The 25579-nt window shown below is 45.0% G+C and overlaps 1 protein-coding gene across 1 annotated transcript; it reads right to left on the bottom strand.

Annotated features, from left to right (window-relative positions):
- Window positions 1-212: 212 nt before the first annotated feature.
- Window positions 213-25579, bottom strand: LOC139318135 (cytochrome P450 2J2-like). Its single transcript, XM_070945422.1, has 9 exons — window positions 25270-25579; window positions 18079-18241; window positions 13796-13945; window positions 11799-11959; window positions 10669-10848; window positions 8636-8777; window positions 2924-3111; window positions 1603-1744; window positions 213-1325 (listed from the first exon to the last, which is right to left on the bottom strand). Exons 1-9 carry the CDS (start codon window positions 25432-25434, stop codon window positions 1138-1140), a joined length of 1479 nt encoding a protein of 492 aa, XP_070801523.1. The 5' UTR covers window positions 25435-25579; the 3' UTR covers window positions 213-1137.

Below are 25579 nucleotides of genomic sequence, written 5' to 3'. Positions count from 1 at the left end.
ACAAAAGAATAGAATAGAATAGAATAGAATAGAATAGAATAGAATAGAATAGAATAGAATAGAATAGAATAGAATAGAATAGAACAGAAAATAGAATAGAATAAAATAAAACAGAACAGAACAGAACAGAATAGAACAGAACAGAAAATAGAATAGAACAGAACAGAACAGAACAGAACAGAAAATAGAATAGAACGGAACAGAACAGAACAGAACAGAATAGAATTTTTTATTGGCCAAGTGTGATTGAACACACAAGGAATTTGTCTTGGTGCATACGCTCTCAGTGTACATAAGAAAAGATACATTCGTCAAGGGGATGACATAACCCCAGGACTCTGCAACTGTCGTATATGTAAGCCAGTTGCCGAGCATCCGAATTTTGATCACGCAACCATGAGGATGCTGTAATGGTCATAACTCTGAAAAATGGTCACAAGTCATGTTTTTCAGGGACGTCGTAACTTCAATCGCCACTAAACGAATGGTTGTTAAGTCGAAGACTACCTGTACGGTAGTAAGCTTGAACTGACAGATATTTGCTTCTGAGTATAACAGAATAACAGAGTCGGAAAGGACCTTGTAGGCAGTGGTGGGATTCAGCCAGTTCGCATCTATTCGGGAGAACCGGTTGTTAACTTTCTAAGCAGTTCAGAGAACCGGTTGTTGGAAGAAATCTTATTTTGTTTTTTCCCACTTTACAGGGCTAATCCTGTAAGGAAGGCAGGAAGGAAACATTCTGGTGGTGTTTCTATCCTAATCTTTATTGCCCTGCTTACAGAAACTGCCTCTCTGGTTAACCGTTATTACATTGTAACAGCTACAGTGAAGCTCCCATCGACGTGAGTGACATTGAGTTGGCCACGCCCATATGGTCACATGACCACCGAGCCACGCCTAGCCATCTGGTCATTAGAGCAGAGAACCGGTTGTTAAATTATTTGAATCCCACCACTGCTTGTAGGTCATCTAGTCCAACCTCCAAGTAGCTTCACTTTATGCATTTTGAAGACAAACAAAATGGACAGAGATGGTCCAGGAAATATTGAGGACATCTATGCTTAAGTGAGAAGACATGAAATGGTTCAGAAATCTTTCTCCCTTGCTCTGTCAACTGTTCCTGGAAGGAAAGAGCCATCAGGCAGCTTCGCGTGGAAAAGCACAGAGGGTATACGGGAGGGGCTGGCGGGTGGACCCTGTGATTTCCTCAAAGCTGACGTCCTTTACTTCTGGTGGGAGCTGGTACTTGAATGAACGGAGAAGGTTGGTGAAGAAAACGAAGAGCTCAATTCGGGCCAAGGGCTCCCCCACACACATACGTCGCCCTATGAGAGGAAGAGGAGGAGGAGGAAGCAACAGGCGTTGGTTCAAGGGAGGGTTTGAAAACAAAAGGAAGCACGTTTCAAATGGAATCCAGCTCTACCCAATTATTTGCCTTTTTACATAGCAACATTCGGGGATTCTCTGAACTGCACAGAATCTTAGTTAGAGGTTTTCCCGAACCCCCACGAACCCCCAGCAGCCCACCCCTGGAAACACTGCTCTAGGGTTTTCTAAAAATCCGTTCCGGCTGGGTTCTGGAAAGAAGGACTATAACATTACCTGCTGAGAATGGTAAGTAAGCTTCATTGTTCACAAAATTGCCTTCAGAATCAAGGAAATGCTCCGGATTGAATTTCCAAGGGGTTTCCCAGCACTCTGGGTCATACAGAACAGAATGGGCATTGGGCAGCAGAAGAGTTCCCTGGAAGTAAAAAACAAAACAAAACAAAGGAAATTATGAGTTCTTGTTTTATAAATTATCTGTTCAACCATCTTGAGAAGGAAGCCAACAATTCTTTCTTCCCAACATTAAAGAAAGTTGAACTTAAGTATAAAGGCTAGAACAGGTTTTCCCAATCTCTGCAACTTTACCATGAGTGGACTTCAATTCCCAGAATTCCCTAGACTGGAGATAGATCAGTGGTGGGTTACCCCCAGTTCGGTAGTAAAACTGGTGGGAGGCCCCGCCCACTGCCCTGGATGTCATCATCAGCGATCTGCGCATGCGATCCCATTGCGAACCGGTAGTAAAGGTAAGTAGAAGCCACCCCTGAGATAGATGATGTCATATTCCGCCCCCCTCTGTTGAGAGAGGGCTGTTCAATTTTGACATAGATGGCCTCTTTGACCCCTCTTTCAAACCAGCGGTCCTCTCTGTCCAGAATGTGGATTTTGCTGTCTTTTGAGTGGCCTTTGTCTTTTAAATGCAGATGGACTACTGAATCTAGTCCTGATGGGTTTGTTCTCCTATGTTATGCCATGCGTTTATGAAGTGGTTGTTTTGTTTCCCCAATATACAGATCTGAACAGAGCTCACTGCATTGTACTGCATATACCACGTTGCTCAGTTTGTGTCTGGGTGTTTTATCCTTGGGGTAGACAAGTTTCTGCTTTAGTGTATTCTTGGGTTTCAAGTGTGGTGGTGATGCTGTCTAACCCACATTTTTGAATCTGACCAAGAAGTAGGTTGAGGTCTACTTTATCAAATGCCTTACAATTGCCGAGTATCTTTTTGATCATGTGACCAAAAGTCTGAAAAGTCTGAAAAACTGTGCTGCCATAACATTGAATGATCACTACAAACTTACAAACTGTTGTAATAAATCAAGGACTACCTGTCTTTACACAACACACTGACGCTACTTACTTTTAACCTATTTCTCTGACTTAGCATTTTGCAAACCCAGTCTCTTTGGCTCATTTGGGATTCCGTCTATTGCAACCATGAAGAAAACAGTTCTTGCATCTCTAAGCTGAATGTCAATTTAGCCCCATATTTTGCAAGTCCTTAGCTCTTATTATCTTGTGCTAGTAAGTGTCCCACAACAAGCTGTTGTGGATGAGCTGGGGGGAGGGGGCCGAGAAAGAGAGAGATGTTTACCTTTCCAATTGGGAACCCCTTGATAACAATGTCCTTCAGGCAGGTCCGTAAGGGCCCAGCGATCGTAACGTTGCTGTAGCGAACGATTTCATGCAGCACGGCGTTTGTGTAGGGTAATCTGTTCCGATCCTCGTAAGTGATCACTTGAGAAGGCCCCAGAATGGCATCTATTTCATGGTGGATTTTTTCTATAGATAGATACATGACAGCGGGACTGTCAAACTCGCGGCCTGGATGCGTCACGCGCTGGCCACGCCCACGCCAAGTTTAGCAAAAGGGGGGGGAAGTCATGATACGTCACGTGACGACGACGTGACGACGCGAATTTGACAGCCCTGCATTACAGGTTATCTTAATCTTGCCTTTGCCATTTTTTTTTTTAAATTTGATTTATATGCCACCCTTCTCCGGAGACTCAGGGCGGCTTACAATGCGTTAAGCAATAGCCTTCATTCTTTTGTATATTTTATACAAAGTCAGCTTATTGCCCCCACAAACTGGGTCCTCATTTCACCTACCTTAGAAAGGATGGAAGGCTGAGTCAACCTTGAGCCTTGGAGAGATTCGAACCAGCAGAAATTGCAGGCAGCTGTGTTAATAACAGGGTGCACTAAACCCCTGTACTATCAAGGCTCATTTTCTCTCCTGATTCCTGCGAATTGTGATTAATTTCTTTCATTTGGGACACAGTTCATTGTTATTTATATTGCTCCAATGAAGCAACGTGCAGCGCTATCTCAGTACTCGTTGTTACTTCATTCCGGGAAGCACAATAAGTACTAAAAATGTCGAGTACTAACACAATCACCTGACCTATCATGTGATCCTTTATTCCATCCAGAAGAGGTAGTGGGTCACGAGCAGAGGTGGGTTTCAGCAGGTTCTGACCAGTTCTGGAGAACCGGTAGCGGAAATTTTGAGTAGTTCGGAGAACCGGTAGTAAAAAGTCTGACTGGCCTCACCCCCATCTATTCTCTGCCTCCCAGGTCCCATCTGATCGGGAGGAAATGGGGATTTTGCAGTATCCTTCCCCTGGAGTGGGGAGGGAATGGAGATTTTACAGTATCCTTCCCCTGCCATGCCCACCAAGCCACGCCCACAGAATTGGTTCTAAAAATTCTGACTGGCCCCGCCCCCATATATTCTCTGCCTCCCGAGTCCCAGCTGATCGGGAGGGAATGGGGATTTTGCAGTAACCTTTGCCTGGAGTGGGGTGGGAATGGAGATTTTACAGTATCCTTCCCTGCCATGCCCACCAAGCCACGCCCCACCAAGCCATGCCCCACCTACCAAGCCACACCCACAGAACTGGTAGTAAAAAATTTTGAAACCCACCACTGATCACAAGGCAGCCAACACCAACAAATACTAGCTTGCATGTTGAGTACCAGGAAAAACAACAAGTATCGGGACAAGATTTTAGCTTCCAAATGTGTTGAGGACAGCTGGTCCTCAGCTTACAACAGTTCATTTAGTGACTGTTCAAAGTTACAACGCACTGAAAAAAGTGACTTAGGAACATTTTTCACACTTACGACCATTGCAGCATCCCCATGGACACATGATCAAAATTCAGATGCCTTGGCCACGGATTCATATTTATGACGGGTCGCAGTGTCCCCGGGGGTCATGTGATCCCCTTTTGAGACCTTCTGACAAGCAAAGTCAGTGGGGAAGCCAGATTCACTTAACAACCATGTCACTAGTTTAACAACTGCAGTGATTCGCTTAACAACAGCGGCGAGGAAGGTCATACAATGGGGCAAAACTCACTTAACAACTGTCTTGCCTAGCAACAGAAATTTGGGGCTCCATTATGGTTGTAACTCAAGGACTACCTTTATATAAAGTCATCCTATATTCTGGAGTTGAGAAACACGCTAATCCATTAAAATTCATGACGATCACATGATGTGTGATTTCACTTGCTAAATCTTCATCAAATCTTTACCAAAGCTGGTTAAGGGTGCTGGGTGAAGACCATTGGGTCTTCAGTTTGCAAGACATTTGTGATTCCACAATAACATCTAATTTTTCTTGATTAGCCTGGTGTCAACTCGCAAAGCATCCCTGGCCTGCTCCCAAGTTGCCATAAGCAAGAGGGGATGGGAAACCAACGAAACAGCACAGCAGCCAAAGACAGATGAACATTCCAGACTTATCTCTCTCAAGGCTATATTCCAAGGTTACCCACAGTGGCCAGAGGGGAGTGGTCTCTACAACCCGGGAAATTGCTCCATTGGTGAATGTGATTGATGATACACCCTGGGGGGGAGGGGGGGAAATAGGGTCATGATTGGGATGTAAATTATGTAGGGTCAGAGCTGGCTTCACTTGGAACGTGCTTGACATGAAGCTCCTAATAAATAACTGGATTTCTTTGAAGCTTGGCTTGAGGCTCATGATTTAATTAGGGCATCCGTGGGAACCCTGATACCTGGATATTTTTGAACAGAGGAGAGGAGAGGAGAGGAGAGGAGAGGAGAGGAGAGGAGAGGAGAGGAGAGGAGAGGAGAGGAGAGGAGAGGAGAAGAGAAGAGAAGAGAAGAGAAGAGAAGAGAAGAGAAGAGAAGAGAAGAGAAGAGAAGAGAAGAGAAGTTAGAATGGAACAGAACGGAAGGGAAGGGAAAGGGAAGGGAAAGGGAAGGGAAAGGGAAGGGAAGAGAAGAGAAGAGAAGAGAAGAGAAGAGAAGAGAAGAGAAGAGAAGAGAAGAGAAGAGAAGAGAAGAGAAGTTAGAATGGAACGGAAGGGAAGGGGAAGGGGAAGGGAAGGGAAGGGAAGGGAAGAGAAGAGAAGAGAAGAGAAGAGAAGTGAAGAGAAGAGAAGAGAAAGAGAAGAGAAGAGAAGAGAAGAGAAGAGAAGAGAAGAGAAGTTAGAATGGAACAGAACGGAAGGGAAGGGAAGGGAAGGGAAGGGAAAGGGAAGGGGAAGGGGAAGGGAAGGGAAGAGAAGAGAAGAGAAGAGAAGAGAAGAGAAGAGAAGGAGAAAGAGAAGAGAAGAGAAAGAAGAGAAGAGAAGAGAAGTTAGAATGGAACGGAAGGGGAAGGGAAGGAAGGGAAGGGGAAGGGAAGGGAAGAGAAGAGAAGAGAAGAGAAGAGAAGAGAAGAGAAGAGAAGAGAAGAGAAGAGAAGAAAGAGAAGAAAAGAGAAGAGAAGAGAAGAGAAGAGAAGTTAGAATGGAACAGAACGGAACGGAAGGGAAGGGAAGGGAAGGGAAGGGAAGGGAAGGGAAGGGAAGAGAAGAGAAAGAGAAGAGAAGAGAAGAGAAGAGAAGAGAAGAGAAGAGAAGAGAAGAGAAGAGAAGAGAAGAGAGAAGAGAAGTTAGAATGGAACGGAAGGGAAGGGAAGGAAAGGAGGGAAGGGAAGAGAAGAGAAGAGAAGAGAAGAAAGAGAAGAGAAGAGAAGAGAAGAGAAGAGAAGAGAAGAGAAGAGAAGAGAAGAGAAGATAGAGAAGTTAGAATGGAAAGGGAAGGGAACAGGGAAGGGAAGGGGAAGGGAAGGAAGGGAAGAGAAGAGAAGAGAAGAGAAGAGAAGAGAAGAGAAGAGAAGAGAGGAGAAGAGAAGAGACCTTGGAGGTCTTCCAATCCCAACCTCTGCCCAAGGCAAGAGATCTTATTGCAACCCTGACAAATGGTTGTCCATCTTTTTCATGAAGAACTTCCAATGATGGAGCAACTTCAACTCCTGGAGGCAAATTGTCCATTGACTAATTGTTCTCAGCCAATTTCTCCCTAATTCGAGGTTGGAGCTCTCCTTAAATGATCTTCCACCCATTGCCTCTTGTCCTACCTTGACCCCCTCTTCTCTGTGACAACCCTTCAAGAACCAGAAGACGGCTATCATGTCACCCCTAGTTCCTTCCCTTCGTTGAGCTAGATATACCTAGTTCTCATAACTGTTCATCGTAGAGTTTAGTTTAGCCTGCAGACCTCTAATCGTCCTTGTTGCTCTTCTCTGCATTTTTTTTGAAGGATCTCAGCTTCTTCTTTGCATCATGGTGACCAGAATTGGATGCAGTATTGTAAGTGGGGCCTCTCTAGTGCAGCCTAAAGCAGCACTAACAGTTCGTGTGATCTTGATAGAACTTGACCAGATACAGGCAATCCTCGGCTTAACGACCACAATTGAGCCCAACATTTCTGTTGTTACGTGAGACCTTTGTTAAGTGAGCTTTGCCCCACTCTACGACCTTTCGTGCCACGGTTGTTAAGGGGATCACTGCCGTTGATAAGTTAGTAACCTGGGTTGTTAAGTGAATCTGGCTTCCCCGTTGACTTTGCGTGTCAGAAGGTCGCAACAGGGGATCCCGTGGCCCCCCAGGGGACACTGTGACCGTCCATAAATATGAATCAGTTGCCAAGCATCTGAATTTTGATCGTGTGACCATGGGGATGCTGCAACGGTCATAAGTGTGAAAAACGGTCCTAAGTCACTTTTTTCAGGGCCATTGTAACTGTTTCTGACCCAGCCTTTGCAAGCAATGAGAAACCACTTACTATATGAGTAAAACAAACCCCTTTTTTCCTTAAAACAGGGCTACGGACAGTCTCTGTTCACATGAAAACTCAGGATAAAAAAGGTCTTCAATGATTAAGCCAACCAGAAACAGTCTCTGTTCACACCGGCTGAGGCAAAAATGTACTACCTATTGTTTCCCCACAGGGAAACTCCGTCGGCACCTCAGAGATGGAGCGATTAGTCCCGACAAACCTGGTTCTGGCAAAGGAATCTAACTTGATTGATGTACTTGCTTGCGACAACCGGCCTCTCCCAAACCCCTACTATTTATTTCCCAGCTAGGAGGGGCTGGCTAGCGTCTACGAGTTCTTCTCTCCGAGAGCCGGCTTATTGGCTTCCGTTCCTCTCCTCTCCTCTCCTCTCCTCTCCTCTCCTCTCCTCTCTTCCTCTCCTCTCCTCTCCTCTCCCTTCCTCTCCTCTCCTCTTCCCTTCCTCTCCTCTCCTCCCTTCCTCTCCTCTCTTCTCCTCTCCTCTCCCCTCCTCTCCACTCCTCTCCCCCTCCTCCCTTCCTCTCCCCCTCCTCTCCTCTCCTCTCCTCTCCTCTCCTCTCCCTTCCTCTCCTCTCCTTCCTCTCCTCTCCTCTCCTCTCCTCTCCTCTCCTCTCTCTCTCTCCTCCCTTCCTCTCCTCTCCTCTCCCCTCCCCTCCCCATCTCTCCTCTCCTCCCTTCCTCTCCTCTCCTTCCTCTCCCTCTCCTCTCCTCTCCTCTCCTCTCCTCTCCTCCTCCCTTTCCTCTCCTCTCCTCTCCTCTCCTCTCCTCTCCTCTCCTCTCCCCTCCCCTCCCCTCCTCTCCTCTCCTCCTTCCTCTCCTCTCCTCTCCTTCCTCTCCTCTCCTCTCCTCTCCTCTCCTCACGTATGCGCATCTGGGATGGGCCCCATCTGTTCCTCCCCCTCACTCAACTCAGGCCCCGAAGGCAGCTTTCTCTCCACTGGGAGAGGACAGAAGACCACGACTCTGCCTCTGCCTCTGCCTCTACTTCCTCATCAGAGCCTTCCAAAGGCTCTGAAGCTGGCCCAGGCTCCCCCTCCCCCTCCCCCTTGTCTGAATCTGCTGCTACCTCTGCCAACAGGCCACAACAGTAACTTTTGAAACAGTCACTAAATGGATTGTTGTAAGCTGAGGGCTACCTGAATATCCCATTGACCCAGTGAACAGACACCCATATTCCAAAGCCTTGGCAGCTGCATTCACATGCCTTGCACATCTGGATATTTGAGCAAATAAAGGAGGCCCCAGTACAAAGTGGTAGTGCTGGTCTCTGCTCCTCCAATCAACAGGTCGACAATAGTTTGAGCCATGTTTTCCTGGCTGAAAATGGAACCGGAGTCGTTTTTGCTCTGGAAAAGAAGAGAAAAGGGCCGATAAGCAGGAGATTGTTTCATTAGATCTGCCCGTTGAAAGGATAAAAGTATTCCTGTTGAAAGAGAACAAAACATTCTGGGTTCCCAGTCTTTCTCACTGTCAGCCTTCCCAGTTAGACCAGACACGGCCAGATACAGGTAGCCCTCGGCGTACGACCATAATTGAGCCAAAAATTTCTGTTCCTAAGTGAGATGGCTAAGTGAATTTCACCCCATTTTACAACCTTTCTTGCTACAGCTGTTAAGGGAATCGCTGCCGATGTTAAGTGAGTCACATGGTTGTTAAATGAATCTGGCTTCCCCATTGACCGCGCTTGTCAGAAGGGCACAAAAGGGGATCACATGACCCCCCCCCGCCCCCCCCGGGACACTGCAACCTTCATAAATATGAGCCGGTTGGAGGGCGTGGCCGGCATCGGGCGATACGGTGTGGATTCTGGAGCTCCAGAAGAGCACCGATATCCCAGCCGATTTTGGGGATCCCTAGGGATCATAGCTGTCTTGTAGGGACAGTGAAGAAAGAAGACGCAGGCTGGCACGGATAGGGAAAGAGCAAGTTCCCTGAAATGCCGGCCTTAGTCTTCGACCCATCGGCGAAGGAAGGCAGCCATGGAGCTAAATGAACTGTTGTAGGTCGAGGACTACTTGTAAACTCATTCTGCTTTGTTGTAAGGTTACATTTACAGATTCACGGGCCCACCCACGAGCGCTGCTACCGGTTCGCGTGAACCCATACGAACCGGCTCAATACCACCTCTAATCCAGATAATAGCTGTCTGAAAGGCTCTTGTTTTCCTGCAGACATTTCATTACTCAACTAGGTAATGTCATCAGTGCTAGTAAGGAGTGAGATTTGTAGACAAGGAGGAGGAAGATCAGGAGGAGTGGGAGGACTGTAAATCCTTGGTACCCTCTGAGGTTGGTTGTTTTCTTGCGGACATGTCAGTACCCAACCTGGTAACATTATCAGTGCTAGTAAGGAGTGAGGTTTGTAGACAGAAGGAGGAGGAGGAGGATCAGGAGGAGGAGGAGGAGGAGGAAAACTGTGGGTCCTTGGTACTCTCTGAGCTTAGTTGCTTTCTTGCAGACATTTCATTACCCAACCTGGTAACATTATCAATGCTAGTAAGGAGTGAGGTTTGTAGACAGAAGGAGGAGGAGGAGGAGGAGGGGGATGATGATGATGATGAGGAGGAGGAGGAGGAAAACTGTGGGGTCCTTGGTACTCTCTGAGCTTAGTTGCTTTCTTGCAGACATTTCATTACCCAACTAGGAACACTGATGTTTATTTATTTATTTTATTGGTTCGATTTATATGCCGCCCTTCTCCGGAGACTCAGGGCGGCTTACAATGCATTAAGCAATAACCTTCATACTTTTGTATATACCTGCTTAGTAGGCCTTTATGGGCCCCCCCAAGCGGTGTTCTATTTTATACAAAGTCAGCTTATTGCCCCCCACAAACCAGGTCCTCATTTTTACCTACCTCGGAAGGATGGAAGGCTGAGTCAACCTTGAGCCCTGGTGAGAATTGAACTCACAGTAATTGCAGGCAGCTGGCAGTTAAGTGCTATTTAACAGCACTTTAGTCCGCTGCACCACCAAGGCCTCCAAGGCTCTTTTGTTGCCCGGTTGGTAGTGTTGCCCGGTTGGTAATGAAACGTTTGCAAGAAAACAACCAAGGGCAGAGAGCACCAAGGACCCCACAGTAAAGATGGTGGCTACAACTCTGAGATTACAAACACCATCTTGACCTGGGCCCGTCACCACATGCCCCTGGCTATCCTGTCCCTAGCCAAGGCGGCTAGTCACTGAGAACTGGGGAGGCTGAGCCGAACAAGAAGCTACGCAGAAGCCTTCTCCTTGCCTTGGATGTGAACTCCAGATAGGAGTCAATCAGATCCTGTGGTTCGTTGCCTTCTTCCCATCTCTCCTTGTGACTCTGCATCTTGTCGTTGACGAAATTGTGCAAGAATTTGTTGTGTTCAAACAACTGCTGGTAAGGCTTCTGAAATTTCCGCATAATTGTGGGGAAAGAGTCGTAGGCCTACAGCAAGGCAGCAAAATGGAGACAAAGGAGAATTAAGTGAGAATCAGGGGTGGGCTGCTGAGGATTCGCAGGAGTTTGGGAGAACCTCTGGCTAAGATTCTGTGCAGTTCAGAGAACTCCCAAATCCCACTCCTGGCTGGCCCCTCCCCTCCCAGGAGTCCCCACATGGCCCTTTTTGGATGCAGGTAAGTGCAGGGCACGCACGGAGCAGTGGTGGGTTACCCCCGGTTCGTACCGGTTCTATGGAACCAGTGGTGGGTTCCTCCCGGTTCGGTCCGGTTCGGCCGAGCCGGTAGCGGTGACGATATGACGTCACCGAACCGGTTCTCCCCCCCCCCGCCCCTCCCATCCCCCCACGTTATTCTTACCTTTTATTTGGTCCCACCCCCAATCTATTGCTGCCTCCTGAGTCCCAGCTGATGACTAGAGGAAAAAAAACTGTTTTAAACTCTTGCCGTGGGGCTTCAAAGGGCTGTCCTCCATTTCCACCCCACTTCAGGGGGAAGGATACTGTAAAATCTCCATTCCCTCCCCACTCCAGGGGAAGGTTACTGCAAAATCCCCATTCCCACCCGATCAGCAGGGACTCGGGAGGCGGAGAATAGATGGGGGCGGGGCCAGTCAGAGGTGGTATTTACCGGTTCTCTGAACTACTCAAAATTTCCGCTACCAGTTCTCCAGAACTGGTCAGAACCTGCTGAAACCTACCTCTGCACCACAGGTGCCCCTGACAGGAGTGACGTCGAGCTGGCCACACCCACCCTGGCCACACCCACCCCGGCCACGCCCCCCCTGAAGTCAAACACAACCCTCAATAAAATGACCCTCAATGAAATCGAGTTTGACACCTATATGGTCACAATAGCTTCAGGCCTTGCAAGCCCCGAATTGGGCCAACTCCAACTGAGAGACATCCACAAAGGAGTAACGAGAAAGACAGCGCTTACCCTGCCCCAGACGTTACCAGAAATGTAGACAATCATGTGGACAGCTTTTAATAATTTGTTGAAATGGGCATCCTCTTCGGAAAAACGATGACCGAACACAAAACTGAATATAATGTTTGCGACCGCTTTGCATATAGGAGTTCGGGGGTCAAAGGGCGATCCTGGGAACGGAGAAAATAAGAGTTTGTGTTCACATGGGGAGACTTGATCTGAAGGAGTGGCTGGATTCATATATATATACATACATACATACAACTCATGAATATAGATTATCTATTTATCTATCTATTGTATTTATCCATCCCTTAGCTCTCTCTCTCTTTCTCTCTCTCATCTCTCTCTCTCTCTCTCTATCTCTATTTCTCTCTCTCTCTATCTATCTATCTATCTATCTATCTATCTATCTATCTATCTCTATCATCCATCCATCTATCTATCTATCTATCTATCTATCTATCTATCTATCTATCCATCCATCCATCCATCCAATCTATGTATCTCTCATCTATCTATCTCTATCATCCATCTCTCTCTGTCTATCATCTATCTATCTATCTATCTATCTATCTATCTATCTATCTATCTATCTATCATCTATCTATCTATCTATCTATCTATCATCTATATCTCTATAATCATCTATCTATCTATCTATCTATCTATCTATCTATCTATCTATCTATCTATCTATCTATCATCTATCTCTATCATCCATCCATCCATCCATCTATCTATCTATCTATGTATCTATCTATCTATCTATATCTACCATATGATTTCGCCTCTCTGTCTCTCTTCTCTCTCTATCATCTATCTGCCTATATATCCATCCATCCATCCATCCATCCATCTCTCTCTCTCAATCTATCATATGATCTCTATCTCTCTTCTCGCTCTCTATCATCTATCTATATCTATCCATCCATCCATCCATCCATCCATCCATCCATCCATCCATCCATCCATCTCTCTATCTCTCTTTCAGTCTATCATATGATCTCTATCTCTCTTCTCTCTCTCTATCATCTATCTATATCTATCCATCCATCCATCCATCTATCCATCTCTCTCTCTCTCTCAATCTATCATATGATCTCTATCTCTCGTCTCTCTCTCTATCATCTATCTATATCTATCTATCCATCCATCCATCCATCCATCTCTCTCTCTCTCTCAATCTATCATATGATATCTATCTATCTATCTATCTATCTATCTATCTATCTATCTATCTATCATCTATCTATCGTGTCTTATATTTTTTTGAACCCCAAAATAAGCGCTTGGCCTTATTTTTGGGGAGATCTTATTATTTCGGGGTGCGTGGAGCAAGACAGAGCTCCTCTTGCCATCTTACCTGATTTCCAGCTCTGTCTCCCTAACCCTAACCAGAGGAAATGGCAGGGACCAGCTGCACATGTGTTTAAATATTTTCAGGGAGGGCTTATTGTCGGGAGGGGGGTTTATTTTAGCGCATGTGCTTAAAAGCCTGATTGGGCTTATTATCAGGGGATGTCTTATTTTCGGGGAAACACGGTATCTATCTATCTTTCTTTCTTTCTTTCTTTCTTTCTTTCTTTCTTTCTTTCTTTCTTTCTTTCTTTCTTTCTTTCTTTCTTTCTGTCTATCTATCCTCTATCTGTCTCTCATTCATCATCTATCATCTATCTATCATCTAAGTTCCATGCATTTTGGGGAAAACAACATGTCACATTGTTCACCATTTTCTTCCTCTCAGATGGTTTTCTAATGTCTCTCCTTGAGAGTCAGATATATCCTGGTGGTCTCCTTTCCAAGTATTAACCAGGCTGAAATACGCTTCAATGCTACAAGCTATGGCTACCTGCTGCTACTCGACTGGGCATAAATTAGACATAACGAAGTTTAAAAGAAGAGCAATGGGGGGGAGGAAATCCCAACATCACCCTGGACCATTGCAAGGTTGCTCATTGCTGCTTTATTGTGCAAGGAAGAAAAAAAAAAAAAAAAGAAATCACCTTCCTTGCTCTTAAACACCTTCAGAAGACAATGTGCCTCCTCCTGGATCCGGTTCTCCAAGATCTTCTTTTTCACACCGAGATTTCGCAGCGTCGTCATGACAAAGCGCTTCTGCTGTTTCCAGATGGGGCCAGTGGTCATAAAGACACCTGCAGCACGAAGTTGGAACATCTGATTTTTGAGTATAACAAATCTTGGTACAACAGCTGGGTCCCCTAAGGCGCTTTTTCAAGAAGCAAGTGGGCTTTCTTTGTTTTTCTTTGAAGATGCTTCACTTCTCATCCAAGAAGCTTCTTCAGTTCTTCTTCAGATAGATAGACTGATAGATGGACAGACAGATAGATAGATAGATAGATGGTAGATAGATAGATAGATAGGATAGAGAGTGAGAGTGAGAGTGAGAGAGATAGATGATAGATACATAGATACATAGGGTAGGTAGAGATAGATATAGAGACAGATAGATAGATGATAGATAGAGAGAGATGATAGAAATAGAGAGAGTGAGAGTTGATATACATAGATTCATAGATAGAAATAGATAGATAAATAGATAGATAGATAGATAGATAGATAGATAGATAGATAGATAGATAGATAGATATGATAGTGAGAGTGAGAGTGATAGAGAGAGAGATGATAGATACATAGATACATACATAGGGTAGGTAGAGATAGATATAGAGATAGATAGATAGATGATAGATAGAGAGAGATGATAGAAATAGAGAGAGTGAGAGTTGATATACATAGATTCATAGATAGAAATAGATAGATAAATAGATAGATAGATAGATAGATAGATAGATAGATAGATAGATAGATATGATAGAGAGTGAGAGCGAGAGTGATAGAGAGAGAGATGATAGATACATAGATACATACATAGGGTAGGTAGAGATAGATATAGAGACAGATAGATAGATGATAGATAGAGAGAGATGATAGAAATAGAGAGAGTGAGAGTTGATATACATAGATTCATAGATAGAAATAGATAGATAAATAGATAGATAGATAGATAGATAGATAGATATGATAGAGAGTGAGAGTGAGAGTGATAGAGAGAGAGATGATAGATACATAGATACATACATAGGGTAGGTAGAGATAGATATAGAGACAGATAGATAGATGATAGATAGAGAGAGATGATAGAAATAGAGAGAGTGAGAGTTGATATACATAGATTCATAGATAGAAATAGATAGATAAATAGATAGATAGATAGATAGATAGATAGATAGATAGATAGATAGATAGATAGATATGATAGAGAGTGAGAGTGAGAGTGATAGAGAGAGAGATGATAGATACATAGATACATACATAGGGTAGGTAGAGATAGATATAGAGATAGATAGATAGATGATAGATAGAGAGAGATGATAGAAATAGAGAGAGTGAGAGTTGATATACATAGATTCATAGATAGAAATAGATAGATAGATAAATAGATAGATAGATAGATAGATAGATAGATAGATAGATAGATAGATAATTTTATTTCTATACCGCCCCTCTCCCGAAGGACTCGGGGCGGTGCACAGCCAAGTAAAACACACAATACAAATCCCAATTAAATTTAAAAATTATTAAAATTATTACATTTACGGCCAAGATTCGTTAAAAACCCAAAAACCCAAAAGATAGATAGATAGATAGATAGATAGATAGATAGATAGATAGATAATAGATAGATAGATAGATAGATAGATAGATAGATAGATAGACAGACAGATGATAGATAGATGATAGGTAGGTAGGTAGGTAGGTACGTAGATAGACAGACAGATAGATATAAATAAATAGATGATAGATAGACAGATGATAGGCAGGCAGGCAGGCAGGCAGGCAGACAAATAGATACACAGACAGAGAGATGATAGATAGATGATAGAGATAGATAGGTGATATAGAGATAGATGAAAGAAAGAAAGAAAGAAAGAAGGAAGGAAGGAAGGAAGGAAGGAAAGAAAGAAAGAAAGAAAGAAAGAAAGAAAGAAAGAAAGAAAGAAAGAAAGAAAGAAAGAAAGAAATTTCTTGAAAAAGTACCTTTTGACAAACATGAACTGGATGACTGATTTCCATAGACAACAAGAGGTTCTTTTATCTTGGTTTGTTTCAACTGTGACCAACTATAGTTGTTATAACCAGTGGTGGGTTTCACATTTTTGTACTACTGGTTCTGTGGGTGTGGCTTGGTGGGCGTGGCATGGCTTGGTGGGCGTGGCAGGGGAAGGATAATGTAAAATCTCCATTCCCACCCCACTCCAGGGGAAGGATACTGCAAAATCCCCATTTCCTCCCGATCAGATGGGACTTGAGAGGCAGAGAATAGATGGGGAAGGGGCCAGTCAGAATTTTTACTACCGGTTCTCTGAACTACTCAAAATTTATGCTACCGGTTCTCCAGAACTGGTCAGAACCTGTTGAAACCCACCTCTGATCTGTTGCAGTGGCGCTGTCTGGTTTCGATGTCGTCTCAAATAAAATAAATTGCATTTCCAAACAAATAAGTCTTTGAAGAAATCTTTCATTTTATTAAGCACGGCAATCTGTCCCCGATCGTGGCATAGCCAACTCTGACTTCCTGACCCCAAACCTTCCCTTTCCATTCCCCAATTCCCTGCGTCTCATTGGCCTTCTTCCAAATCACTCTCCCCATATCTACTACTTAAGCTCCCAGGAATGTCCCCCCTCCCATCTCATCTCCTAGGGGATATTATCTTCAAGGAAAATAAGTAGGTGAAATGTCAAGCGTCCTCTTGCCGGCTGCCCCCTCTTCTCCTTCTTATGTCAGCCCTGGAGTAAATGCAGGTTGAAGTGCTGACAGGTGCAGTGGTTAGAGTGCAGTACTGCAGGCTACTTCTGCTGACTGCCAGCTGCCGGCTGCCTGCATTTTGGCAGTTTGAATCTCACCAGCCTTTAGGTTGACTCAGCCTTCTGTCCTTCCGAGGTGGGTAAAATGAGAAGCCAAATTGTTGGGGCCAAGAGGCTGACTCAGTATACTGCTTAGAGAGGGCTGTAAAGCACGGTAAAGCGGTATATAAGTCTAAGTGCTATCGCTATTGCTATCTGAAGTTTGATCACATGACCATGGGGATGCTACGAAGGCAGTGGTGGGTTGCTACCGGTTCGCACCCCAGCCCAGAAGCGCCACACAAGCGCACAAGCGCGCGCACATGCATGAGCGAACCGGTAGCGACGGGATTTGGAACCCGCCCCTGTTCAAAGGTCATAACTATGAAAAACGGTCATAAGTCACATTTTTCAGTCCTCTGGTAACTTTGAACAGTGACTAAACAAACTGTTGTAAATCGAGGATTACCTATACCAGTGATTGCTAACCTTTTTGCCATCGCGTGCCAAAAGTGAGAGGAGGGCAGGGGTGTTGCACGCATGCATGTCCACACCCATAATTCAATGTGCCCCGCCCCCGTGCATGCATGCGTGACACACACCCTCCCGTGCGACCCCTGCTTTTGGCATGCGATGGCACGGTGGGCCCGATAAGCCTGTTTTTTCGCCCTCCCCAGGCTCCAGGGCCTTTCTTGGAGTCTGGGGAGGGCGAAAACAGCTTTCCCCATTCCCCTGGATGCCGGAAACGGCCCATTTCCTGACTTCCGGTGGGCCCGGAAGGCCCGAAAATCAGCTGGCCAGCGCACGCATGCGCGCTAGAGCTGAGCTAGGGCAACACTTGCATGACCACAGATATGTGGGCATGCGAGTCTTGGTGGCGCAGCAGACTAAAGTACTGTTAAGTAACACCAGCTGCCTGCAATTACTGCAAGTTCGAATCTCACCAGGCTCAAGGTTGACCCAGCCTTCCATCCTTCCGAGGTAGGTAAAATGAGGACCCGGATTGTGGGGGCAATAAGCTGACTTTGTATAAAAAAGAACACCGCTTAGGGGGCCCCCGAAAGCCCTACTAAGCAGGTATATACAAAAGTATGAAGGCTATTGCTTAACGCATTGTAAGCCGCCCTGAGTCTCCGGAGAAGGGCGGCATATAAATCGAACCAATAAATAAATGGCTCCACATGCCACATGTGGCACTCGTGCCATAGGTTCGCCATCACGGACCTATACTCTCAGCCCAGCATTTCTCAAAGGGGTTGTTGTTTTTCTGGGATTAGTTAAGGGAGACCCTCATATGTGCCACCTTAGAGGAAAGACAGCCAAGCATCACCAGCAAGGTAAAAACAACTGTGCTTAAAGGCATTGCAGTTAGGCCCCAAAACTGTGTTGTACAATTCCTACGGAGAAGTTCAGAACAGACCTTTATCACCCATCAGATCCCTAAACAGAGGGGTCAATGGCCTTCCAGAGGTCTCCTCCGAGTAAGTGACGAGTCCTTCTTTCACCGCCTCGTAGCCATTCAGCACAACCATCGGCGCCGTCCCCATCCAAATGGTGTAGATATTCCCATAGAGGCTTGTTAACTGAAAGATGGAATGAGCGAGTAAATGAGAAAAACAGTGTAATGGTTTGAGAGAGAGAGAGAGAGGGAGGGAGGATTATTTATCTAATTCTCCAAAGCACCTGAGGGTAGAACAATGTGACGAAATGGGGTTGAGGGGTACCCCGGACCGTGAACCAGCTCATGAGTAAACACACTGAGACTGAAATAATTCTGACAGAGGCGTCTTGTGTAAAAATATAATTTACTTTAAAACATTTAAAAAGCACTATGTCTTTAAGAAAACACATTAAAAACAAAGTCTTATCTGGGTATGTGAGGCAAGGCTATCTCCCTAGATCCCTCTCCACAATACCGAAACAGTTCACAAAAGAATAAAGCTAGCATGAAGGTAAGCAGCTTCGGCGTCGATACATCATCAAGGCCATCATGGTGGGAGCAGCACGAGCTTCACAGCTGAAAGTCACCTGAAATAAAATCAGTTCAAACAGCAAACATTGCTTGAAGCTTGTGGGAGGAAGAAGGTCCAGCAACAGCAGTCCCGATGATAGCTTGCGTGCTACAAAACAGCAAAAGGCAAGCATCCGTGGGAGTCTCTCTGTAACGACGTCTGGAGTCCTTATCTGCATTCTTCTCCCATCTGCGGCGTTGCACCAAGCTTCCTACAGGAGCTGTGCATTTAGGCCTAGAAGACTAGGCCCGAGTAGCAAGCAAAAGGTCCTTGCTTATATAGGGAGTTAACCTGCAATTAACTAGGGCGGGGAAGGCTTGCAGGTAATTGCCAACAGCAGATGGCTTGATTAAAACCATACTGTTTGTGAGTAGGCAGATAGCCACAGCAATCCTGGAAACACTCGTGACAAACAAGAAGCAACGGATGGAAAGTAATCAAGGAGAGAAGCAACCTGGAACTAAGGAGAAATTTCCTGACAGGGAGAACAATAAACCAGTGGAACAGCTTGCCACTAGAAGTTGTGCATGATTCAACACTAGGGGGTTTTAAGAAGAGATCGGACTGCCATTTGTCTGACACGGTAGGGGATTTCCTGCTTTAGCACGGGGTTGGACTAGAAGGCCTCCAAGGTCCCTCCTAACTCTACAGGTAGTCCTCGGACTTACGACCACAACTGAGCCCAAAATTTCTGTTGTTAAGTGAGTTTTGCCCCATTTTTACGACATTTCTTGCCACCGTTGTTAAGCGAGTCACTGCAGTTGATAAGTTAGCAACGCGGCTGTTAAGTGAATCTGGCTTCCCCATGGACTTTGCTTGCCAGAAGGTCGCAAAAGGGCGATCACGTGACCATGGGACACAGCAACGGTCGTAAGTATGAACCAGTTGCCAAGCATCTGACTTTTGTTCACCTGATCACGGGGAGGCTGCAAATGTCGTAACTGTGAAAAGTGGTCATAAGTCACATTTTTCAATGCCATCATAACGGTCACTAAATGAACTGTTGTAAGTCAAGGCTACCGGTATTGTTCTGTTCTGTTTTGTTCTATTCTGTTCTTACCTTTCCTTCCTTCCTTCCTTCTTTCTTTCTTTCTTTCTTTCTTTCTTTCTTTCTTTCTTTCTTTCTTTCTTTCTTTCTTTCTTTCTTCTTCCTTCCATCTTTCTTTCTCTTTCTTTCTTTCTTTCTTTCTTTCTTTCTTTCTTTCTTTCTTTCTTTCTTTCTTTCTTTCTCTCTCTCTCTCTTTCTTTCTTTCTGTCTTTCTTTCTTCTCCTCCTCCTCCTCCTTCCTTCTTTCCTTCCTTCCTCTCTCCCTCCCTCCCTCCCTCCCTCCCTAGCGAGACTAAAACTCCTGGTCTCCTGGTGATTGCCCCATGTCCCCCAGCTGTCTTTCAGGATTAGAGCTCACCATCTCCTGGTGATTGGCTCAAAATCTTCCAGCTGGGTTTCATAGCTAAAGCAGGACTTGAACTCACAAGCTTCCACTTTCTACCCTGGTCCTTTAACTCCCTAGAGCCTAGACCAATTTGATTCTTTTTCTTTCTTTCTTTCTTTCTTTCTTTCTTTCTTTCTTTCTTTCTTTCTTTCTTTCTTTCCTTCCTTCCTTCCTTCCTTTCTTCCTTCCTTCCTTCCTTCCTTCCTTCTTTCTCTTTCTCTCTCTCTTTCTCCTTCCTTCTTTCTCTCTCTCTTTTCTTTCTTTTTCTTTGTCTCCTTCCTTCCTTCCTTCCTTCCTTCCTTCCTTCCTTCCTTCCTTCCTTCCTTCCTCCCTCCCTCCCTCCCTCCCTCCCTCCCTCTCTCTCTCTTTCATTGAAGCCCACCCATCAAGGTCGAGAAACCCTGCCTCCGGCAGCTTGCCTTCTGGTTCTGCCTCCTTCCCCCATATTATTTTATATGTATTTATTATACATAAATAAATATATAATATATATATATTAAAATAAATAAATTTCTCAGCTCTATTTCAATCGCTGGAGATTGTGGGATCCCTCAGGCCCAGCTTTACTAACTTGCTTCCCTGCCTGATTTTACTGGCATAAAACATCGTTCCCAGAGCTTCTCAGAATAACCTGCCAGAAATATAGCACAGTATGTGCGTTTCATACTGCAACAAACACACGTGTGTGGCAGAGGTGAGTTCTAAATTTTTTTACTACCGGTTCTGTGGGCGTAGCTTGGTGTGTGTGTGGGGTAATGTGACTGGGTGGGCGTGGCCAACTTTTTTTAAAAAAAAACTTTTAAAAGCATTTTTTCTACAAACTTAAGAGGTTGCAGAAAAAAAAAATGCTTTTAAAAGCCTCTGAGATCAGGCAACTCAGCTGGGATCACCAGAGGCTTTTAAAGGCATTTTTTTTCTGCAACCTCTTAAGGTTGTAGAAAAAATGCTTTTAAAAGTAAAAAAAAAAAAGCCTCTGATGAGGTGGGCGGGGTAAGCAAGTGGCGACTGGGCCGGGGACCGGTTCAGGGGCGTGGCCAGCCAATGTCATTACCGGTTCTCCGAACTACTACAAATTTTTACTACCGGTTCTTGCGACCCGGTGGGAACCGGAAGCATCCCACCACTGCTGTGTTGGTCTGGACACAGGTCCCCCCTCCCCACCAAACCGGCTATACAGGTAGTCCTCAACTTGTGACCATGATTGAGCCCAACATTTCTGTTGCTAAGTGAGACAGTTGTGAAGTGATCTTTATTCCATTTTTACGACCTTGGCACAGTTGTTAAGTGGATCACTGCAGTTGTTAAGTTAGTAACTTGGTTGTTAATCCTCGGTTGTTAATTCAATCCTATCATCTGTACATTTTCCCATTGTTCCACCAGTTTATTATCACCAAAAAGTAGTGGTGAAATCTAAAATTTGTTACTACCAGTTCTGTGGCTTGGGGGAGGGGGGGGGGTAATGTGACTGGGTGGGTGTGGCCAATTTTTTTTTTTTTACTTTTAAAACCATTTTTTTTAAAAAATTGATTTATATGCCGCCCTTCTCCAGAGACTCAGGGCGGCTTACAATGTGTTAAGCAATAGCCTTCATACTTTTGTATATTTATACAAAGTCAGCTTATTGCCCCCACAAATTTGGGTCCTCAATTTACCTACCTTAGAAAGGATGGAAGGCTGAGTCAACCTTGAGCCTGGTGAGATTCGAACTTACAGTAATTGCAGACAGCTGGTGTTAACCACAATGCTATTAGTCTGCTGAGCCACCAGGCCACCAGACCTCTTCAGAGGTTGTAAAAAAAATGCTTTCGAAAGGCTCTGACGATCCCAACTGAGTTGCCTGATCAGCAGAGGCTTTTTAAAAAAGCCTCTGCCGATCAGGCAACTCAGCTGGGATCGTCAGAGGCATTTAAAACAAAAAAAGGGGGTTTTTTTCTTTTAAAAGCCTTTGACGATCCCAGCTGAGCTGCGCGATCATCAGAGGCTTTTTTTTTTTTACTTTTAAAAGTATATTTTTGGCCGAAGAGGTTGTAGAAAAAAATTCTTTTAAAAGTAAAAAAAAAAAAAAAAAGCCTCTGATGATTATGCGGCTCAGCTGGGCATGGGGGGGGAGGGATTTTTGCTACCGGTTCTCCGAACCTCCCGCCTCCATCGCTACCGGATTGGGCAATCTGGTCCGAACTGGGAGCATTTCATCCCTGCCAAAAAGCCTTAGCTTCCTTTGTCTTATATGCTGTCACTTGTTCTCCTGTTTCAAATTTCACCAATTGCAGGTAGATCATTTTTACACCGTTCTATTGTGAAGTCAGTCTTACAGAGCTCCTAAATTCTTTAATGTCTACTTTAAATCTTTCTGTTAATTGTAGATAAGAGAACCATTGGCAACTAGATCCCTCTGCAATATACTTCTCTTGGTTTTATTTTAGGTCACATGATCAGGCTGTGAGTTCGATCCTAGGTAGAGGGAGCTATTTCACTCTCTGGGCACAATGAGAATGTATCTGCTGAACAAAACTCCGCATTGGCGATAGGAAGGGCATCTGGCCAGTAAATACTCTTCTAGCTCCATTCAGTTGCCCAGACTACACCCTGCAAGGGATTATGGAGTCGTTAAAAGAAGATAATGATGATAGGACTGAAGTTTATACTGTTATAAACTTAAAGAGAATTTTTATAAAATGACATACCACTGGTGTAGATCACCAGAAGAGAAATTGTCAGGAATGTATAAAAGTAGTTTAAATGTATGAGAAGAAGGAAGAAAGGGAGGAGGAAGGGGGGCGGTGAGGAAGGAATGGAAGAAGGATGGAGGGAGAAGGAGGGAGGAAGGAAGGAGGGAGAAGTAGGATGAAGGGAGGGAGAGAGGAGGAAGAGGAGGGGAAGGAAGGAAGGAAGGAAGGAAGGCGGGAAGGAGGAGGGGAAGGAAAGAAGGAAGGAGCAAAAAGGCAGGGGAAGAGAGAAGGGATGGAGGAGGAAGAGGGAAAGAGAAGGAAGGAAGGAAGGAAGGAAGGAAGGAAGGAAGGAAGGAAGGAAGGAAGGAAGCCATCCTGTCACCAGATATAGGTGAATTCCAAGCTGTTGTAGAAAAGAAGGAAGGAAGGAAAAGGGAGGGGAAGAAAGATGGGATGGAGGAGGAAGAGGGAAAGAAAAGGAAGGAGGAAGGAAGGCAGGAAGGAATGGAAGAAGGAAGGAGGGAGAAGGAGGAAGGAAGGAAGGAAGGAAGGAAGGAAGGAAGGAAGGAAGGAAGCCATCCTGTCACCAGATATAGGTGAATTCCAAGCTGTTGTAGAAAAGAAGGAAGGAGGGAAAAGGGAGGGGAAGAAAGAAGGGATGGAGGAGGAAGAGGGAAAGAAAAGGAAGGAGGAAGGAAGGCAGGAAGGAATGGAAGAAGGAAGGAGGGAGAAGGAGGAAGGAAGGAAGGAGGGTGAAGTAGGATGAAGGGAGGGAGGGAGGAGGAAGAGGAGGGGAAGGAAGGAAGGAAGGCGGGAAGGAGGAGGGGAAGGAAAGAAGGAAGGAGGGAAAAGGCAGGGGAAGGAAGAAGGGATGGAGGAGGAAGAGGGAAAGAGAAGGAAGGAAGGAAGGAAGGAAGGAAGGAAGGAAGGAAGCCATCCTGTCACCAGATATAGGTGAATTCCAAGCTGTTGTAGAAAAGAAGGAAGGAGGGGAAAGGGAGGGGAAGAAAGAAGGGATGGAGGAGGAAGAGGGAAAGAAAAGGAAGGAGGAAGGAAGGAAGGAAGGAAGGAAGGAAGGAAGGGAAGAAGGAAGGAGGGAGAAGGAGGAAGGAAGGAGGGTGAAGTAGGATGAAGGGAGGGAGGGAGGAGGAAGAGGAGGGGAAGGAAGGAAGGAAGATGGAAAGGAGGAGGGGAAGGAAAGAAGGAAGGAGGGAAAAGGGAGGTGAAGAAAGAAGGGATGGAGGAGGAAGAGGGAAAGAAAAGGAAGGAAGGAAGGAAGGAAGCCATCCTGTCACCAGATATAGGTGAATTCCAAGCTGTTGTAGAAAAGAAGGAGGAAAAAGGGAGGGGAAGAAAGAAGGAATGGAGGAGGAAGAGGGAAAGAAAAGGAAGGAGGAAGGAAGGAAGGAAGGACGGAAGGAAGGAAGGAAGGAAGGAAGGAAGGAAGGAAGGAAGGAAGGAAGGAAGGAAGGAAGGAAGAGGGAAAGAAAAGGAAGGAGGAAGGAAGGAAGGAAGGAAGGAAGGACGGAAGGAAGGAAGGAAGGAAGGAAGGAAGGAAGGAAGGAAGGAAGGAAGGAAGGAAGCCATCCTGTCACCAGATATAGGTGAACTCCAAGCTGTTGTAGGAAGTTAAAGTTACATATTTCCAGAAACATGCTGGTTTATTTAAATTCTAAACCTATTTTTACCCTCATCACGGTCATTTGCTCATCCATTTGTTTTATCTGACCACCCATTTCAAGTACGTGACTCTCGGCAGCTCGCAACATTAAAAAGAAATAAGAACACATACAATACCAAACTAAACCGAGAAATAAAATGGGCAGTTGCTAGAGAATCAGAAAAAAGCCCTCAGCGTATCCTTTTGGCGGGTGGCCACAAAGGGACAGCTTCCACACAAAAGCCTAACACCCAAGTCAGTTCTATGCTCTGTTCACACATCCTATTAAACCTCGATGTTCTGCGAATCCACTTGTGTTTGTTCACTGACAATTCAAGGGAGCTGAGATTTTGGAAAGACCATTTCACACCTGAATTTACCTGGGCAAAGTGAACTCATGTCAGTGCTTGGTGGCAGATTGATTTCTTGCTTGGGTTCAGAGTCTACAATAAGGCCTCTATTGTTTACGGTCAAAAATGATTCATGCCTTCGAATTGGCCAAACATTTGGGAAGTTTTCCTATGTTTTTTTTTTTTTTTCCAGCGGACAAAGTCCACCAACTTTGATGTTTGTTCTAAACAACCGACGAGGCTCTCCTCTCCTTTTAACAACTTGGTTGGTTTTCAAAACAGAAAAAGGAAACATTAAAATAAATTTAACCCTGCCGGTGGGTTACTTGATCATTTTACTGTCAGCTTTAACTTATCGTTCGTTGGGGAGGTGTGTTTGATCAATGCTAATGTAACCTCTGTATTTTCCTCCCTCCGCTCTCCTTTCCCACTCTCTCTCATCCTGCAAAAATAAATACATTTGGGGGAAAAAAAAATAACCAAATTACCTTCGCCAACGACTCTCGTTTCAGAGCAAAATCCAGCAGCCATAAATTGCCAAGGATGGGAAGAGGAGCTGGGCCAGGGGGAAACCGACTGCGTGCCCGTTGCAACTGTAGAAATTGGAAAGCGAAGACCAAGAGGGCAAAAAGCAAGAATCCTTCGATCAGCATCTCGGATACGGCCCCTTCTCTGCAAATCTCCTGGGTTTTTGTTTTTTTTAAAAAAAATATATATATTAATTCTTGGAAAGTGCAGGCTTCTTCCTTCGCTTCACCTCCTTTCCCTCCCCATTCTCTCACTCCCTCTCTTTTTTTC

This window comes from Pituophis catenifer, unplaced genomic scaffold (genome assembly GCF_029215685.1).
Source record: "Pituophis catenifer annectens isolate HBS135680 unplaced genomic scaffold, rPitCat1.0.hap2 SCAF_6, whole genome shotgun sequence".
Classification (NCBI taxonomy): Eukaryota; Metazoa; Chordata; class Lepidosauria; order Squamata; family Colubridae; genus Pituophis; species Pituophis catenifer.
Note: the sequence above shows the minus strand (reverse complement) of the source record. Positions and strands in the feature narration are given on the sequence as shown.

Excerpts from the sequence above, each read along its gene's own strand:
- LOC139318135 (XM_070945422.1), bottom strand. The coding sequence starts at position 25,434 with ATGCTGATCGAAGGATTCTTGCTTTTTGCCCTCTTGGTCTTCGCTTTC. Across the intron at positions 8,778-10,668 it reads ATCTGGAGTTCACATCCAAG|AGCAAAAACGACTCCGGTTC; the intron begins GCAAGGAGAAGG and ends CTTCTTTTCCAG. Across the intron at positions 1,745-2,923 it reads AGGGGTTCCCAATTGGAAAG|GGAACTCTTCTGCTGCCCAA; the intron begins GTAAACATCTCT and ends TTTTACTTCCAG.